Consider the following 19,468-nt stretch of genomic DNA (forward strand, 5'->3'; position numbering starts at 1 on the left):
TGTGTGTGTGTGTGTGTGTGTGTGTGTGTGTGTGTGTGTGTGTGTGACCACACCATGTCATGTGTATATTGCATAAGGATTGAAGATCAAGGCAAACAGTTCGGTTTAATATTTCACAGGTTAGTCAGCTACAAACTGTATTCTTAGAAGCTGCTTAATCAATGGTTTGATATGTTCAGTCTCACGACTCAAAGAGCACAACGTCCTGCACTAAAAGGAAAGTTAAAGGTCAAAGCAGGAGTCTAAGATCCCACTGAACAGTGGAGTTCACTTTCTTCCTGAAGGCCCATCGAGTTTGCTCCATCTGGTACACAGAGCTTCTGAATTAGCACTTATGGAACATTATCCCTTAACTGCCGAAGTCCGGATGAGGTTTGTGGCCGCTGAAGGCAAACAAAGGGGTCATGTCTCCTAATGTGAGCCAAGACATCAGCGCACACAGAGTGAACTGCTCTAAATTAAAGAACTTAAAAACTGACCTGGTTATCTTCTTATTTACTGTAAGCTGTTATGTTTTCCTACATTGCAGATTTATTCTTATTCAAACCTTCAGTGGCAGCTTAAACCCAGGTGATTGAGGCTCAGGGTTCTCCAAGGTTATTATCTGCATAGATACTGACGACAAAAAAAGAAAAGAAAAAAAAGAAAGCCTCTGAGACCTGACATAACAGAGCTGCATCAACCTTTTGAAGTGAAGAAAAAAACAGAAACACTTGATCATGAGTGTGCATCACCCATACATTTATTTGGTTTCAGAGATGACTCATTTGACTTGTTTGTGCCACTTCTCTGGAAAACCTACATTTTAAAGATAGTTGTGAGCGGTGAAAAACACAGCAGTTTAACTTATTAGATTTATTTCTGTGTTTTGCTGGTTTGGCCTTACTCGGTCTAGTGTGACTGGCAGTTTTTTTTATTTTAGGATAACACCACTCTAGTTCCTCATTTCTAACGCTGTAGTTATTAAAGGTGCTAATATATGTTGCTAAAAACATGTAACCACACTATAATTTACAGTAAAACTCAAAATGCAGGATAGGGCCCCATCTGTTCAGAGTACGCACTTATTCTTGTGATGGATAATATATCTAGTTCAGTCTTATTTTTTTTCTGGGTCACACAGCTTGTACGTTCACCCACTTGTCACCGTCAGCACAGTGCAAAGCATCAGCAAGGCGTGTTTCCGCAGTGAGCAAAGGTGCTCTTAAACAGGCTTTGAAAAACACCTTGTTTTTTTCTTTTTTTAAAACAAAAATATTATCAAAGGACAGTTTTGGTAAAGGTGGAAGCTGCTGAGCCAACAAGTCAGTTACAAGAAGTACAAGATTAGCTAACATGTGACATAAGTCATGCTCGTTTTGACAGTTAAAGCACTTTTGGTATTATGCCCACAGACGGACTTTTTTCAACTAGTTTCATCTGGAGTACCTTAAAAATTCATGGTGTATAACTACTATTTAAACCATTTGTCCACTTTTAATAACCACAACATTTAACACTAAGTCAATGTGACCACCTTAACTTATGTACCCTTCATGGTTAGCTAACAGTTGTTTTTTTTTATCCACACTTTTACTATTTTATTCATAATTTTATTTAGCAATTTAGCTACTATAGTATTCATCCATACTGTTAGGTACAATTTCAACTGTTAGACATCCTCAAAACAAACATACTTTTACAAACATTATTTTATTCGTTTTTCGTTTTGATCATTACTTTATAAGGTACAGTGTGTAAAGTCCCACCACTAGAGGTCAGTAGATCCAGCTGAGTTCTGTTTTCCCACCTCTCCCTAATTTAAGTGCGTAATCCTAGCTGGTGTAGGACAGACGTGTTTTAATTGTCTAGATTTTTGGAAATTATATTTGCACATTAGAATTTTTAGGAGCTAAAAACATTTCTTTGCTTAAAAAACAAACAAACAAACAAATCTTTCTAATGGCTGTAGCTGTAGTGTTATGACTGTGCTTTAATCCCCCCAAAAGGATCAAAAACATGACATTTAGACCATTGGATTGAATTAGCGGTCAAGCAGAAGACGGGGGACTTTGAGGTCACTTTTAAAATCCTTCTCTCCGTAACTGTGCCACTATTTACTCTTGTTTTATCTGTCACGTTGTCTCCTTCCTTCGCATTTCACTTATTTGGTGATCAGGGAGGCATGAATTAAAATTTGCCTCCACAGGACACGAACGCCTGCAACTTTTTTTCACCTCCACCTTTGCTGAACTGTGTCCTCGGCCGGTCTCCAGGCACATTAGGCAGATGAGTGATGTCCATCTCGGCTGCTGTGTTCAAGATGGCAGAGAAACTTAGTGGCTTCCACACATGAACTCTGTGTATTTTTAATGAATTGAGTTTATGAGAATGTATTAGCTTGTTGGACTACAAGTTACACACTAATCACGGTAGACTTATGAGTGCAATATCTTTTTCTATCAGATTAAAATTAAGGCATTATAGTCTGCTGCAAGGTGGCTGCTAGGCAACACAATAGCATCATGATGCATAATGCATAGTTCACCTTTTGTGAACATAAGGCAAGGCAAGGCAAGTTTATTTGTATAGCACAATTCAACAACAAGGTGATTCAAAGTGCTTTACAGAGACATTAGAAACAAAAACAAATAAAAGCATGATTTAAAATTGATTAAAACAAGCAAACAAACAAACAACTAATTAACAAACAAACAAACAAACAAACAAAAACAAGTATATAAAATCAAAACAGATAAAATCAGAACATAGATAAAATCAGTAGTTAAATGTAAGTTTTGAAATTTAAGCTTAAAAGTGTGGATTTGGTGCTTTATTCAAATGCAGCTGAGAACAGGTGAGTCTTCAACCTGGATTTAAATAAACTGAGTGTTTCAGCTGATCTGAGGCTTTCTGGGAGTTTGTTCCAGATATAAGGAGCATAAAAGCTGAATGCAGCTTCTCCGTGTCTGGTTCTGACTCTGGGAACTGATAAAAGACCGGATCCAGATGACCTGAGGGATCTGGAAGGTTCATACTGGGTCAGGAGGTCACTGATGTATTTTGGTCCTAAACCATTCAGAGCTTTATAGACCAGCATCAGAACTTTAAAGTCTATCCTCTGACGGACAGGCAGCCAGTGTAAAGACCTCAGAGCTGGACTGATGTGGTCCACTTTTTTGGTCTTAGTGAGGACTCGAGCAGCAGAGTTCTGAATGAGCTGTAGTTGTCTGACTGATTTTTTAGGTAGACCTGTAAAGATGCTGTTACAGTAATCAAGCCTACTAAAGATGAATGCATGGACTAGTTTTTCCAGGTCCTGTTGAGACATCAGATCTTTTATCCTTGAAATATTTTTGAGGTGATAGTAAGCTGACTTTGTTATTGTCTTAATGTGTTTTTCTAAGTTTAGGTCTGCATCCATACTGCACACCTCAAATTCTGCGCCTGTCGGTTGTGTGACCCCGTTTCCCCTATGACAGCTGGGATAGGCTCCAGCGCCCCCCGCGACCCTGAAAAGGATAAGCGAAGCGATTGGATGGATGGATGTAATGGAAGAGTCGTGCATGCCATCACACGACCTTAAATCTCGCTGGTTTGTGGTTTTTAGATGTATAGATTGAAGTTCTCTGGTGACCTGTAATCGTTTTTCTTTGGCGCCAAAGACTATTACCTCAGTTTTGTTTTTTCATTCACATAATGAGATGTTGTTGTGAAACTCAAACAAGTGGGTGCTTTCATAATATGCGTATGTGCGTAAATGCTAAAAACAGGTCATTTCAACCCATTGCAAGAGGTTACCACACAACATGATGCTGCCATAATATCTGATCTAGATAAAAACCTTCAGTTGCCAACTGGGTACCTGTGTGCCAAGTCTGGTTGCTTAACGCTTTATTGTGTAAAGGCAGTGGTTGGACAAAGAAATAAGCAAACACACAGATGGACAGAGATTTTGTGTCCTCTAGCATGCCGGATATGAAAGGCCACGTCCTTTAAAATAAATAAATAAATAACGTTAAGCTGTACATAAGAGCAGACTCCTGAGCGGAAAAGGAGGAGGAGGAGCCAGCAGCAGCCACAAGAGGTCTCTGCAGCTCAGACGTGCGGATCTTTGAGGCAGGATGTGAAGTCAGGCCCCACGAACACGAAGCAGGTTGCTGCAGTTTGACATTTGGAATTTAGAGAGGCTAAAGGTCACGGGCGCAGCTGAGTACTTGAATTGATGTGGGCTCCACTGCTCGCGTGTCTCTACCCAGCCGTAAGATTTATACTACAAACAAAAGCCCCCCCCTCCACCTCCACGCACCACCCGGCCACATCCTTACACTAAACACACACACAAAGCTGCCCACACAGTACCTGAGGTGGTGTGTTGTGTTTGTATGTGTGTGTGAGAGAGATGCCAGCAACTGATAAATTATCACACACAGAGAAAATGAGAGATAGGGGGTATTGTAAGATTTTTCATTATCGTGTCATATTGCGCAATAGTCCAGACCTGCGCACTGGTGAATTTTCGGATCACCAAGCTTCCCAGTTCACCAGTTAACTGTGCTTCAAATAATTCTTCTCCACACCTCCCCAAATATCGCGCTCAGTTATTCCACCTCTGAGCTTTGATAGGTGAAAGCCCTCACTGTTACAGTAAACCACTCCCGCTCATGGATTGGGCGTGCGTTAGGAGCGCAGGTGTGATTGTATCCACTTCCAGAAGAGTGTCTTCCCAAGGAGTTAGAGTTAGACATAAAGGCGGAATAAATTTAGTATTAGCTGCACCACGAAGGCTCTATTGCAGTTGTTTAGTATACCGTCTATCAGTGGCGAACAAGAGACGCACAAAGAGAAACAACCTGCAAAAGTTACGGATGCAAAAGTGAACTTTACACATTCTGAGAAACCAGAGCGGATAATCAAGCTTAGATTGTCAAAGTGAAGAACCCCCTTAACCACCAGGAGAGGAAACATCTCACAGAATCATGAAGAAATCTTCATTCACAGGTAAGTCTAGCTCTTAAATGTGGTGACAGCTTTCAGGAACTCGTTATCTCGTGAGATAGCACCAAATCCTTTTATAGCCTGATTGCAGGGAGGAGGCTGTGTCTTATAAACTGTGCCTGCTTAGGTGCCAGTGTGACTGTAGAATGGGGGAAAAAAAGAGGGAGACAAGGTAAACATTAAACAGCTCTAACAATTAATAACCCACGTTTTTTTCTAAAAGTTTTCCTTTTGAATTCCCCTTTTGCAAGAAGAAAGAAAGAGGGGGGCCCACACATGGATCTGTGGGTGTGGCTGTAAAGCATTTCTTGCATGTTTGTGCTCTCAGACTTTACCCTTCAAAAATAGGCTACGACGTCATGACAGAAAGGTGGTGCACAGACCCTGGCCCGGTTTTTTGTTTTTTCAAATGTGAGTTTCTTTCATGCTTAGACGAACAAGATGAAAGCTGCTCTGTGTGTCACCAAAGCAGGTCATATTTCATTCACAGTGAAATACTACAAAACCCTACAGTCAGATTATACGTCAGTTGGCTTGTTAATCTGCTTGATTGATAGTTTTACGGTGTAGCTCCTTCACTCCTCCCAACTAATGCCTGAAGAGTGATCTGATTTGTGCATCAGACAAGTTCAGTGGTTCAGTTTACTTTGGGACTGGCTGGACCTGATTATGGTTGTTGTGACACTGTGGAGGCAAAGACTTGAAGCGAGGATGCTTCTTTAAAGGACAATGCCCCCTGTCGCAAGGAAAGTACACCATAAGTGCATGTGACCTCCCTCTATGCTCTCTTTTTTACCTTCCTTTGTTGCAGCTTTCCTCTTAATTCCCCCCTCTTTCTTCTTAAGGCACTGCCTACTATCGCCCACATCTTCTACATTCCCTCACCCCCTCCTTCCACCAAGACACACACACACACACACACACACATACATGAATCCTGTCTCTCTTAGCAGTGGCTCAGTCCAATGTACACAACCCTATCCCGCGGAATGCCAGCTTTCCCGGCTCCTCTTCCCCGAGCCTTTGTGCGATGGAGCATCCGATGGTTTTCCATCGGAGCCAAGCACATGTTGGGTCATGCCGCCTCTCCTCCTCCTCTTCCTCTGTGTGTGTGCGTGTTCTCTCTCTTCTTGTCTCTCTTTCTTTGTCTGCCATGTGACGTGCACGGAGCTGTCACATTCTTTGTCAGAGCTTCCACTCGTGGAGCGGTCTAATAACAAAGTGTGTTTGTAAGTCTGACATGTGTGGAAGGCCTTCCTTACAAATGCGCAGCAGTGTTTAGACAAGCACCAGAGATGTGGATAGGTGACTGAGAGAGGAAGGTGGACTCGTGTGTCAGCTTATGTGTGCGTGTATTTCGCACACAAATACCCTTGTAGACACACAAACAAGTACAACGTGTATCTGGCTCATCTGAAGACTGACATTAACAGTGTAGAAATGTGTGTGTGTTTCTGTGTATGTGTTCCGTCATGTAACCCCGCACAGATGAACCCCGCTCCTGGAGCCAATCCCTGGCTTGTACACCACTCCCTCAATTTGTCTGGATCAATGAGTAACCTGCATGAATAACAGCTCACTTCAGCACACAAACACACACGCACACACACTTCAAATTCCACTCCTCTCACCTGTGTGACAAAGCCCTCACTCCCCGCTGCATTACAGCTTTTAGCCTGTTTACACTGGAGAGTCAGCCAGGCTTTGATTCAGAGCCTAAAGCTATTGTTTGATGGCAACTTGAAAGTCGAGCTATAAACTGTGTTGAGACATATTCGCCCTGTCATCTAGCAGAGCGTGCCGCCGATGGTCTAACCCTCAATTTGGAAGCCTGTGGATAATGGAGAGATAAGGTATTGGGATATGTGGACATGTACAGTACCCTGCGTGGTAAAGTGCTCTTACCAAGCCGAGTACTGTAGGTACAGCGTAGGAAACAGCAGGTCCATCAAGTACTCAGTGTTCACTGATTTTGCAACTTGATGCTTATGTACTAGTAGTATCAAGTTTTCATATATCACCGTTGTGTCAGCATGTGCCTTCCCTCGCCTGATCCTGGGTCCAGTTTTACACTAACCCCAACCATGGACTGTATATAAAAGTTGAATGTGAAGGCTCACTTTGAAGCCTCAGTTCTGTCATTATGGCCACCTCCATCTTCATGTTTTCCAGAAGCAGAAATGACAAAATGATTATATCTATGCTTTGCTGAGACTTGCTGATTAGTCAGCTGTGAAAATTCTCACCAAAATTAGAGCGTAGACTTCCTCTTATTAAAAGCAAATTTGATTTAAAATCCTCTGAAAGGGGCGATTAGCACTCATTAGCCCCTCACAGGTAGAAAGGTTTGGCTCTAGTTGGGGGCTTTTCTGTGTGGTTGTTCTCCCTAAGTGGTTTGGTTTCCTCCCACAGCCTAAAAATGTTGTTAATTTAGCTGGTGGTTCTAAATTGACCATAGGTGCCAAAGTGTGAATGATTATTTGTGTGCGTGTGCGCGTGTGTGTGTGTGTGTGTTAGCCCTGCGATAGACTGGCATCCTGTCCAGCAGTGCGTCTCGCCCCATGACAGCTCATAACCTCCAGCCCACCACATGACCTCAAATTGAATAAACAGGAGACGATGGATGGATGATCCAAAAGGCAACAGCACCATAAACACTGTGGGTTATGCAAATTAGCCAAAAGTGGAAGCGTTAGCGCTAGAGACTTGTAGCTTTTTATCTTTAGTTTTATGCGAATTTGAGCTGCTGCACATTTTGCACTTCATGTGGCTTTATATTTCGGCCTTGGAGGTTCTCACGAGTTAATACTCCTACTCTGGACCACAACCTGACCATAACCACAAATACAAAGGGTGGCGACTACAGGAAACACACTTTATCTTTGACATAGATAAAGGCTTATTAAACAAGGGTGCGGACCTGTGGCATCTCTAACCTGTGTAACTCTGTGGAGGTTTAGCAACCTTGAGACTGATAAACATGTATGTGGCAAATAGGCCACAGCACTGTGTTATTAATAAAGACTTCGTGTGAAATCATAGACCTATACTTACTATGTCTTGTCTCTGCGCTGTGTATGGTCCTCCCCTCTCAGGCGCATAGAGCCTGCTCTGAAGTGTCCACTCTGCTTTGTGTTTATCATCTGCAGCCAAGAATGCAGCTCTGTGATGCTGTGCTGCTGCTGGGGGTGTCAACTGATACAACAGACCGCCTGTACTGTAGGCCCGAGGCCAGGAGCGAGCCTGTAAAAAGATAATGGCAGGCTCGGAGACATTCTGATGCGTGGAGTAACATGTGCGCCGACATCTAGAGACGGGTATTAGGGTGATAAAGTACAGACACTCGCGTACATTTGTTTAGATTTCAGATTTTTACTGCACTGTTATCTGGCTAACATGCAGACCTGAAGAAAAACAAAACCCATAAGGGGGAGTGGGGAAAGCATGCTGTTCAGTAGCCCATGCAACAGATAGCAGCTCCTCTGCTTGGCAGGAACAGCCCTGTCCTGTCGTGACATGAATAAATATTTTATTGCAAGTAGCAATCAGTTTAAGTGTTAGTGACTCATATCTGTTCGGAGAGCCTATTAGGGTGGCAATGCCCTCGTGAATTAGCCAGATAATGCATGTTAAATGCATGCGAGCTCTGCTGTCGGTACAAAGTCTTGCTCTTATTGAAAATCAGTTTCCGGGACAACCGCTCTGTATAACATGGCTGCAAGAGGATTTCATCTGCTTTTTAGTTTCTATTTCAGTTTATCAGCTTTGTTTTAGTCGATGAAGCTCTTTTCTTTTTTAACGTGACCTGTTGCTTGCACACACACCTGAGCAAGCACATGCGCTGGCCACATGATGCTTAAGGCTTCAGCGTTAAGGTGGAGTGGCTGTGTTTGTTTAGTTCCTGAAGAACTTAAGTCCCTCATACAAATTAGAAAATCCCAGCAAACATGCGGACGCTGAGGCCCTTAAAACTTTCCTCCTTCTCCCCGTCATTCTCACATTTCTGAAGAATCCCGTCTGTGCGGCCAGTCACTCACCGAGCTGTTCGCCTGTGACACGTATTTCCTGGGGGAGGCTGTAGCTCATAAAGCTCTACAGGCTATTTGACTAACTCCGTGGCTTTTAACAGCCTTGGAAAAAGGAAGGCTGATGCTTATCTACCACACTGGTATTATTTTATGGACTGCATGAGTTTGCTGTCTAGAGCACGTTTTGATATGATTTAATGCCGACTTGTGTGTGTGGCATTGTGAGGAGTACAGAGAGGCTTTTGTGTGTTGGGCAACACGGTGTTGCTTTTCAATGAATGGAGTGAGTGAAGAAGAAGGTTGGGAAAAAGTGTTGCCTTGGGCGCCATCAGAACAGCGGCCATTCATATGGGTTCCAGTTTAGGGTCGCCAAAATGATAAAAGTGTCTGCGCGTGCGTGTTGAGTCTGCCGATGTAAAGCCGGGTAAAGGTCTTACCTGGGCTGTAAAAACAATCTTGAAAAATGGACGTGGAGCCATTCAGTCAGCTTTGCTTTCTTTTCTTTAGCTCTTCCGCTCGCTCACTTCAGCCCTCTTTCATCCACTCCCAGCTCTTTCACAGGCAGAGTTGTGAAACACTGTTTGCAGCATCGTAATGAGGGTCATAAAACACAGTGGAACAGATGGCTGAGCAGAGAGACACAGGGGGAGGAAGGAGGGCTTAGTGAGCTTAACCTTCTTTGACATCATAATTTAAATTAAAAAAAGAAAAGATGATGTTCATTCATGTAGTGTCAACTTCTCCAGTGGATCCTCCAGTAATGGATGCAGGTCTGAAAACACACCACAGTGAAAATCTTTATTTGCTGTGTACACAGTTCAGGGCAGTGCAGGTACACTGGTATTCTTGTGTCTGTCAGACTCAGTCATTGTAATCATAAACCGGTAGTAAATGAAGCAATGAACATGATACGCCTGCATATACAGCGTAATTCACTCGCTGGATCCTTTATTAGGTTCAGCTGATTGTTAATGCACATATCAAACGAGGGAGTCATGTGGCAGAAACTCGATGCTTTTAGTCTTGTAGGATTTGGCAACACAAACTTCAAACTGAGCATCAGAATAGGAAAGAAATGTGATTTAAGGGACTCTAAATGTGGCACAGTTGTTGGTGCCAGATGAGCTGGTCTGAGTCTTTTAGAAACTGCTGATCTACTGGGATTTCCCCACACTGCCATTTTTTTTAGATTTGGTCCAAGAAAGAGAAAATATCCAGTGAGCAGCAGTTCTCTGGGTGAAAAATGACTTGTTGAGGTCAGAGGTCACAGGAGAATGGCCAGACTGCTTAAACTGCTTCGAGCTGACAGGAAGACAACAGTAACTCAAATAAATCCTTGTTACAATCGAGGTATGCAGAAAAGCATCTCTGAATGCACAACAAAACTTTGAAGCAGATGTGATACAGCAGCGGAAGACCACACCGAGTGCCGCTCCTGTCAGCTAACAAGAAACGGAGACTCAGAAATTAGCATAAACAACGTGAAAGCACGGATCCACCCTGCCTTGTATCAATGCTTCCGCCTGCCAGTGGTGTAATTGTGTGGAGAATATTTGCTTGGCACACTTTAGGTTCCTTAGTACCATCTGAGCATTGTTTAAACACCGCAGGCCACCCGAGTATTGCTGTTGCTCACTATGCCTATGCCTTTATGACCACAGTGTTTCCATCTACTTTAAGCAGGATAACGCACCATGTAACAAAGCTCTAATCATCTCAAACTGCCCTCTTAAACACGACAATGAGTTCACCGTACTAAATATCTGAGGAATGTTTGGAGGACCTAGTTGGATCTGTGCCACGAAGGATTATGGCAGCTTGGCAAAAAAAGGTAAAACAGGGTACAACCCAGTACTAACAAGGTGTACCTAATAAAGTGGCTGGCGAGTGTATGAGGGAGCATTAAGCAGACATGAATCTGGTTGCACATTTCAAAATTATAATTTAAGCACGCCTCAACTTTCTCTATAAGTGCTTTTATTCTGGAACTCTGATATTTTGTAAAATCATAATCAGACAGTGTCCGTGTTTGGTTTATATGAGTGCAAATATCAATAGGTGAAAATCTGGTATCATGTCACAGAACTAATTTATAATTTCCTGTTCCAAGCAACAGTGATAATTAATTGTTCAGGAACTGCTCTGCAGCTGTTTTTAGTAAAGTGACTAAAGACATGTCTTGCATCAGACTGTTGATAAATCAAACCACTAAAGGAAACAGTGAAGTCAAAGAAGCACAGGATGGGGGGGGAGATCCGTCCCCTCCTCTGTCCTCCTGCACAAATATCAATACAGCCTCCTCCGCACAGCCTCCTTAAGCAAACACTAAAATCTCAGGTCCCGGCATTAATTATAGCCTACGTTTAGTAAATCCCTCTACCCGGTCTCTGTGCAGGCCGTCCTTCGTGTGTGACCGCATGCGATCACTCTTGTGTCTCAAGTATGTTGAAGTGCTGCACCCTCTCCTCTGTTATTTACTCTTCTCCACTCATTTGACACCATTAACCAATCAGCTGAAACATTTGTCCAAGCATAGCCGTGCACTTTATTGGTCATGCTTAAAACGGCACCTGGCACGAACGCACACACGGCTTCGCCAAACACTGCGTTTTGACATCAGTCACTTTACTGCGAACTCACAAGCACAGACAGATTTGTCAATGTGCAAACATTGTGCAAACATTCATATGTATGCGCTGTGCATGCGCTGACCTCCTTTGCGCACAGTATCATTTGCAAATATGACATCAGATGATTAAAACTCGCCTTCAAAGGTGAAAAAAGATGCATGTGAATGTATACGTTTCTGTTTGCTGCCTCAGACAAGACTGTGCAGGAGGACAAACAGATTCGGCACACAGACACTTTTGTGCTAGTGTAGAAGTAAACTTGGCAGGTGTCCCTCTTTTTCTTTGTATTGCTGTATGTCTGTCAGTACTTTGCCCTCACTTTAAACTACGCTGAATTATATCACCTTTATGCCAAATGCCAGCGTTCCAAAGCGACTTCGTGCTGCTTTTTTTGCGGCTTCTGTGCCGCTTTACTTTGTTGCGATGATATGCATTGCTCGCCCCATTTGAAGGAGAGGTTCAGTTGCAAGGGTGTGCATGTGCATCCAAGAATAAATAAGTACAGACATGTTTTTTAGCTCCGAGGCTTGATAGACTTGACTCCACAAACCTGAAGCTCTGTGCACACACTAGCATAGCAGGCCAATTGAGTCATGACATGAAAAGTTGCTGATTAATGATTCACACTCACAGCAAATGGTCAGCCCGAGTTCCTGTTTGGTGATTTAAAGAGTAAGACTTCCTCCCTAAATCAACATTGAACGCGCAAGTAGCGCTTCTTACATCGACCGTAGCTCAATATTGAGTGTAAAACAGGTTAAATCAATTCTGAAATGCTTATAATAATCTATGCTAAACCTGGGCTTTTTCTGGTCTGACTAGGGGTGCGGGGAATCAAACTGGGACACTGGGAGCAGGTAAAAGTTCAAAATTGAATTCTTAAATAAAAGGCAAAGGAGCAGAGAGTCAGCGAGGCTGAATCCAACCATGAGAAAACCAAAGGTACACCGGACATGAGAAAACTGCTTAACTACAAGACAATCTAACAACTAAAAGTCTGTTGGTGCACGTCTTTAGACTGTGGGAGGAAGCCTGAGTATCCGGGAGAACATGCAATTCCACACAGAAAGGTCCTGACCTTCTTGCTATGAGGAAACAGTGCTCCCCACCGCACCAGCGTGCTGTCTGTAGCCTAATGATTTGTTCTAAATGATACAATTCTGCTCTAATGTATCTGCAGACGGCAACATTTATGCCAACAAAGCAGTCATATTGTTTTCGTTATGCTGACGATGCTGGGCTGCATCATCACTTCCTGCATTTACTCTCCTCATTGTGAGGAATGACTTCAAACGCTCCATCGCACCTTCTCGCCTTCTGCTACATGTGCACACTCGCGTATTACAAAAGCTTTACTCATGTATTCCAGTCATATACCCGCCACACTCACTACCTCTCCCTCGGGCCAGCTGTCTTTGTGTTCATCAGTGACAGCAGAGGAGGGAAAACCGCTATGTTGGCTGGCAGCGTTAGAAGAAAACGAAGCCCATGTTGTGCACCAATTTGTGGAAGGAAGTACTTCTAAGAATTAAAAACAGGATGGGACGACTGAATCATCATCCACCGGATGAACTACCTCATCTGATCTGCGTTAAGCGAGTCGACGCAGGCGACGTCTAGAAGCTTAAGGGAAGTGGAGACGAGAGTGTGGTTGATCAGACAAAGATGCAGCATCTTGTTTCCATGCCACTGCATGACCCAGGAGGACAACACTTTTTTATCATGCTATTCTCTCTGTAACCAAAGCTATTCTTTATTATGCTTTATTTTGTGTCAAGTAAATCCTGTATTGTTTGCATGAAGCAAATGAGAAGCCACAGCCAAAGCTTTGAACATGGTTAACACGAGTCCGCAGTCACTGGGACTCTATTTAAACCTATGAGCGCTCTGAGATTAAATCTGACTACACATGAAATGAAGTTAAAGATGATGTGGTTTTAGTGAGTGAAGCAAACACTGGTGGATGATCGTGATTAAAGAAACGCTCAGTGACCTGATCTCAGTGCGTTTGACATGCTGAAGATAAAAAAACAGAAGGCAGGAAGACCCACAAAGAAATAGCAGCTGAATATAGCTGCAATAAACATCACAGTGGAGGAAATGCATGTTTTCTTATGTATCTTAGTTTAGGCAGTCATTGCCTGCAACGGATTCTTAAGCTTATCTGTAATTGTTAAAGTAATCTTGAGCAATGTGTTTCAGAGTTTTTTTGGTTTTGTTTGTTTGTTATGTCACCTAACTCTGACCTGTGAATCATTCAACATGAAAAGGTACCTGAAGATGTCAAAGATGATACAGTTTTAGAAGCACAAGTTAATGTCTTTCATAAAGAGCTATTAGCTGAAAACTGGGGATGGGTCTGAAAGGTGTGTAGTTTGTCTTTAAAATAATTAAATATTGAGGAAGTTGGATGAGTGGAGGACAAAAGAAGAAGTAGGTGGAGGCTCTGTCATTATTTAGGTCACAACTGATGGAATTATGAGTGCAAAAAAGTACCATGACATTTTGATCCAGCATGCATCACCATCTGCAAAGTACGGCTTCATTTTTAAACATAACAATGACTCCAAACACACAATAGAACGCTATCAGTCATAAACGGGTCCAGACCTCAACATTAGAGTTACACTTTCACTATAAAAACTCATTTCCTGTATTTCCATGCATGGTTGCACACATTTCAATAAGTACCTGCACCTACTTCCTATTTTCCTTCCTGAATATCAGGACCTTAGTACTGTGTAAAGGACAAAAAGCTTTACATTTGAGCCCCTAAAGCTTTGGACTGCGTGTAAAAATGATCATAACGCATCTGTGATTAATGCAACAATTGTTTTTAATGCCTTAAATAAAAGCTGAGAGTCTGCATATCTGTTATTCACTCATAAGGTCCATTTGATGTTACTGCAATGCAAACACATTTTGGTACACAGCAGTCAAAGATGGCTGCTGTATTCACTTATGAGATCTTTTAGAAAACTCCATTGCCGTTTATTTAACCAAAACTTTCAGTCTGAAAATGTTACACATGATTTTAAGTGATGAATAAAACTATTTTTAAATATTAATCTCACATATAATCCATTTACTCTCTACATCATTCTTCCTTTGACTGGCTGAAGTCACGTGTTAGTCATGTACGTTAAAGAAAATATTCACCCCTGTTCCTGTAGTGGAGCTGAATCACCTGTTTGAACAGAAAACAGCTGTATCCTTTTTAGCTCAGTACGCCACCAGCAATTGCTGGTGATTCAGCAGCACTGAACGCGCACACACACACACACACACACGCAAACACACACACCAGAGTCGATCAATGAGAGATTATCTTCAACGTTCCACCAGAATAACACAGCGGACCGTCTGCCAAGAGGAAGCAACATTCCTCTGATTCTTAAAACAACCACCGTCATGTAGAACAAGACTGTTGACACTGAGATCTCTCTTAGATAAACATGAATGGGGATGAAAAACCTTTTATTTTCCAGAAAATAAGCATACGGGACCCCGGGGAGAACACTTAACGGGATCAGGAGACCATAACTTCAGCTGCACTTTTCAGATCTTTCCACACTTTCATCAGCACTGATTTATACTTTCAGCTGCTGTTCTAATTTAACCATTGAGGTTTGCTTTGTTTACGCCCTTTCCCCCTCTCTCTGGCTTTACTAAATTTAAACAAACTGCTTCCACCCACCTGCCAAAGCATCATACATTCACTCCATCAGCACAATTTTAGTCTATTCATGCGCAAACAAAACATGCAACAGGCTGCACGTAGTAGAATTGTCACACTGTGCCGTTACTCTCTTCTCTGTCATGCACTTTCTCCTAACTGCAGCTTTGGTCTTCTGGGTTTACTTCATCCACACAATTATAAAACCAGAAACAAACGACAAACTAATTTACAAAAAAAAAAAAGAGCCTGGCTTTTTCTCTCTGTGGTCGGACAATAATAGCAGTCTTTCAAACTGTTGGTTTACTTTGTTTTTCCAAATAGCAACTGTAGATTATTTTGGCCTCATGAAGAATGTGAAGTAATGCTTTTCCATTTGGTGCCCGTCTTTTCAAAACGCCACTGGCAGCAGGTGTTCCTCGTGGGGAAAAGTGAATCCGCTCGAATGTGTCATTTTGGATTTGGCCATTAAAAGGAAACACTGGCAAACGCGAGCTAAACTGCAGACTTTCCCTGATAATTTGCCGTTTTTGAAGAATAGGGGCAAACTGCATAACCAGACCTGCCACCGAGGATGCTTATTATTTCACAGCGTAACCCTAAACTGTGGTTTTGTGCAGACTTTATTGTATGTTTGCTCGTACTCCATAACTGTGGCCGAGAATTGTGAGTAATGCAATATTTCTTTCCTAATGCTGACTACATTCCAGATGAGGAGATTTCACTCATTTTCCCTTCTTTCCTTGTCACAATCCACAGCACGAACCTCCAGCGCTCGAGCAAGGAGAACCGAGAGAGAGGCCTCCGGCATCACCAGCCCCAGTAAGTAGACTCCACCACTCCAGTGTCCGCACATACAAAACATCGAAGCTTCTAAACTAAACCAACATAAGGTAAAGATTCCCACAGAGTACCTTGCATTTCTCCTAGGTATACTTGCACACAGCGTTTGCAGAATTTGCTGTTGATCTGTGGATTTAGCCTCTCTTCGGGTAATCCCAGAGATGTGATCTCTGTGGCATCTGTTGCAACATCGTTTATTCTTCTCATCACTGAGTCATAAAAAGACTAGCTGCATGTTCAGAGCTGTGAAAGGACTGTGTGGACTGATCACACCCCTCCCTGCTGCTAATGAGTCAGGGACAAGACAAAATCTAAACATTGAGAGGCTAAAAGGTTTTGCATAATTTGGTACATTCATCTCCAAGAATCGATTGTAATCTGTCTCTTGTGGGCGGAGGTAGACGCAAAAACGTTTTTTTCCCCACTTGGATAAATTGCTCTCTATTACTGTGAAGTGTTATGTAAGCCGATGTCAATGACCATCAGCTGAGGAAGGTGCGAACACTGCGTGTTTCCTGCAGAGATAACGGCTAATAGTCAGTAAATAGCAGATCACACATACAAGGGTAAGAAACTCTAGCAAAAATCATTTAAAGGATTGTCATTTAATTATTATTTTAGATCTTATTTCATACTTAAACAAAATAAGTTATCTTGGCTCTGACCACTCCCACTGTACTGCATAATTTTAAAGGTTAGAGGTTATTTAAAAAAATACAGGTTATAAAAAATAAGCCCTAAAAAACAGTTTATTTGCTTCAATGCCAGCAGTGTTTTTGCAGTGTTGTTTAAATGGTAGTTTTCAGATTTAAAATAAAAATCTTGCACAAATAAAATGGGTAATATTTCACAGAAAGAAAAAACACATCCACACATACTGACCGTCTCTTTCACGGCTGTTTATGAAACCATAAACTAATCACGTGATCAACACCACATCTCAGACTGGGGGGGATTACATCACGCTGCAAACTGTGGCTTAGAAGATGAGATAAGGTACTTGTTTATCTTGATACCTCTAACTGTTCAAAAGAAACTCGTCAGTCTGCAGTCGCACAAACTGAATTCTCCCACCAGTCTTTGCGTCAGCAGCACTTTTGTGAAAGGATTTTTCTGTGTAACAGACAGCAAGGGATAAAACAAAAGGGGAATAATGACTCTTCAGATAGTATCTGAAAAATTGTTCTGTTAAATTATAGAGCATCATTCAAGAAAAACCAAATGAGCAGAAATCCAAACGATCCCCTGTGAGCAAGCACTTGGAGAGTGTGGGAAGGAAGAACTCCATTTTAGCAGGAAGAACCCTCCAGGAAAACCAGGCTCAGGGAGGGGCGGCCATCTAATGCAATCGGTTAAGAGATATAGAGAAAGAGAAGAGAGAAAAAGGAAGCGCAGAGAGAGTCAAGTGAGGACAGCAACATGAAGGTAATCAATGATTTTAGGCTTCGCTCTTTTTAAGCAGTAGTACTTGTTTTTTCCGCTGTTCACTCTCAGTTTTAAAAGTATTTCGTTTAACGTGACAGCGAAGCACGTCACTGAGGGAACAAAGAGTGACGTGATGCCATATGATTGGCTGATTAGATGTTTCCATACCCACATGCTGTACTTACAAACGGTGCTTGAGGCTCCAGAAGAGGCCCTGCTTGTCAGCAGACCCCCCCAACGCTGATGCAGCTGCCACAGGGTGTGTGTGTGCAGGTATGTGTGTGTGTGCGTGCAGGAGTTTGTGTAGGCATTCACAGGGAGATGCTCCGTACAAAACATCTGCCAACGGAGCAGATTTACGAGCCAGCAGGCGTGTGTTTGGGAGGATGCTTTACTGTAAACTCAACTAGAGCACACACACACATACACACAGGTCTGCCCAACACTGTTGCCATTGTCTGTCTGTGTGTGGTTAATTCCCCTCTATTAGTCAGCAGATCCTGTTTTATTGGACATGCACACAGAGACATTACAGAGATATAGCCCTCCAGAAGGATAATCACATGCACTTAACCCAGATAGGATTTAATTCTAACACTTCATTTTTTTATGGCAAAAGCAACACATTGAGTGACATTTACTCTCATCTTAAACTTAATGGGACAGTTCACCCAAATATCAAATCTGCACATTTCCTGTCTTTTCAAAGTGCCACAAAATACATTTCAAAAGCAAACTGTAATGTGAGCAGGTTCAGGTTGTAGGAACTATTTTCTTTCTAATCTATTAACATTGCAAAGAAGCATGCAGCAAGCTAACTTTACAGTTGAGCTTAGAGGGGGCCACTAATGTTTACATCCTGTAGCCTTTTATGAGCACCAGCCTCTCACCACAGTTAGATGTGTGTTTCCTGATGTACTGTACTGTGCAAAAATGTTTTGTCAAATGGGAAGTATGTGCAGTGATTTATTGAAATGTGCGAACATACATGTAAATAGAGTATATAAGGCCAAAACAGAGTTTGTAAAATTCTAATGAGCTTGAAAGACAACCGTTATTCTCAACCCCTCCAGGAGGGTTTTCATCTAATTTCTTGAAGCAGTCTTCAGGAATAGTTTTCCAGGTTTCCTGAAGGAAGTTCTTCCTTGGATGTTGGCTCACTTTCTTTCTGTTCTCTGTCAAGATGTTCCCCCACTCGTCCTGTTTCCTCACTTTTTTTAAGGACACACTGCACATCGTGCTAACATATGCCAACTTTTTGACTGCACAAATACAGTCGGTGCCTATCAGCCTGTTATCTTTGGCAGTTTTGTATATTCAGCGAACGAAATTAACAAAGTGCCTCAAGATACTGTTTAAGATGGTTTGTTTCCAATTGTCTGTTTTGTATTGACAACAACAGTGGTTCATGTCTTGAGGCAGGTGCCTTTTTTATCCTTGAATTATTCATATGTCAGTGTTAAGTAGTCTAACAAACAAGAAAAACATTCCTCTAAAAATAGTCAGGCAGAGCCAAGTTCTAAATAAAAAGCTTGAAAGATCTCTAGAAAGCTACTTTTAAAAGGTTTGAAAAAAATCTGTCTCCTTAGAAGCAAAGTTTAAAGAAATAAAGGGTGAGCCAAGACTGCTGCACAGTACCTTACTCAGTCAAGTGTACAAAATCAGTCTGGATGGATAAATAGCCTTACAATCATCTTATTAATATACAAGAACTGTCAAAAGGAGCGGATTTCGCTTAAATGACTTGATAGATTCTCTCATTGGCAAACCAGCAACAGCAGGAGTAGGTGAACATCGTCAATCTCTAATATATAGTATCTGTGTCTGAAAGTAGGCCTGAATTTTGATCTGCTCAGTCATTGTTTAGATTGTCTATCAGCATCTAATTA

At 42.1% G+C, this 19,468-nt stretch overlaps 1 protein-coding gene across 1 annotated transcript in view; it reads left to right on the forward strand.

Moving 5' to 3' along the window:
• The first annotated feature begins 4,656 nt into the window (after nucleotides 1-4,656).
• The window catches only part of LOC102306177 (septin-9), an 88,042-nt gene continuing 73,230 nt past the window's right edge, over nucleotides 4,657-19,468 (forward strand). Inside the window, exons 1-2 of the mRNA XM_005925490.2 lie at nucleotides 4,657-4,980; nucleotides 16,071-16,133. Coding sequence (XP_005925552.1) covers nucleotides 4,959-4,980; nucleotides 16,071-16,133 — 85 coding nt within the window. The 5' untranslated portion in view covers nucleotides 4,657-4,958. The remainder of the gene's footprint in view (nucleotides 4,981-16,070; nucleotides 16,134-19,468) is intronic.

The sequence above is a fragment of the Haplochromis burtoni genome, unplaced genomic scaffold, assembly GCF_018398535.1.
Source record: "Haplochromis burtoni strain Fernald_Lab_line unplaced genomic scaffold, NCSU_Asbu1 Contig_81, whole genome shotgun sequence".
In the NCBI taxonomy this organism is placed as follows: Eukaryota; Metazoa; Chordata; class Actinopteri; order Cichliformes; family Cichlidae; genus Haplochromis; species Haplochromis burtoni.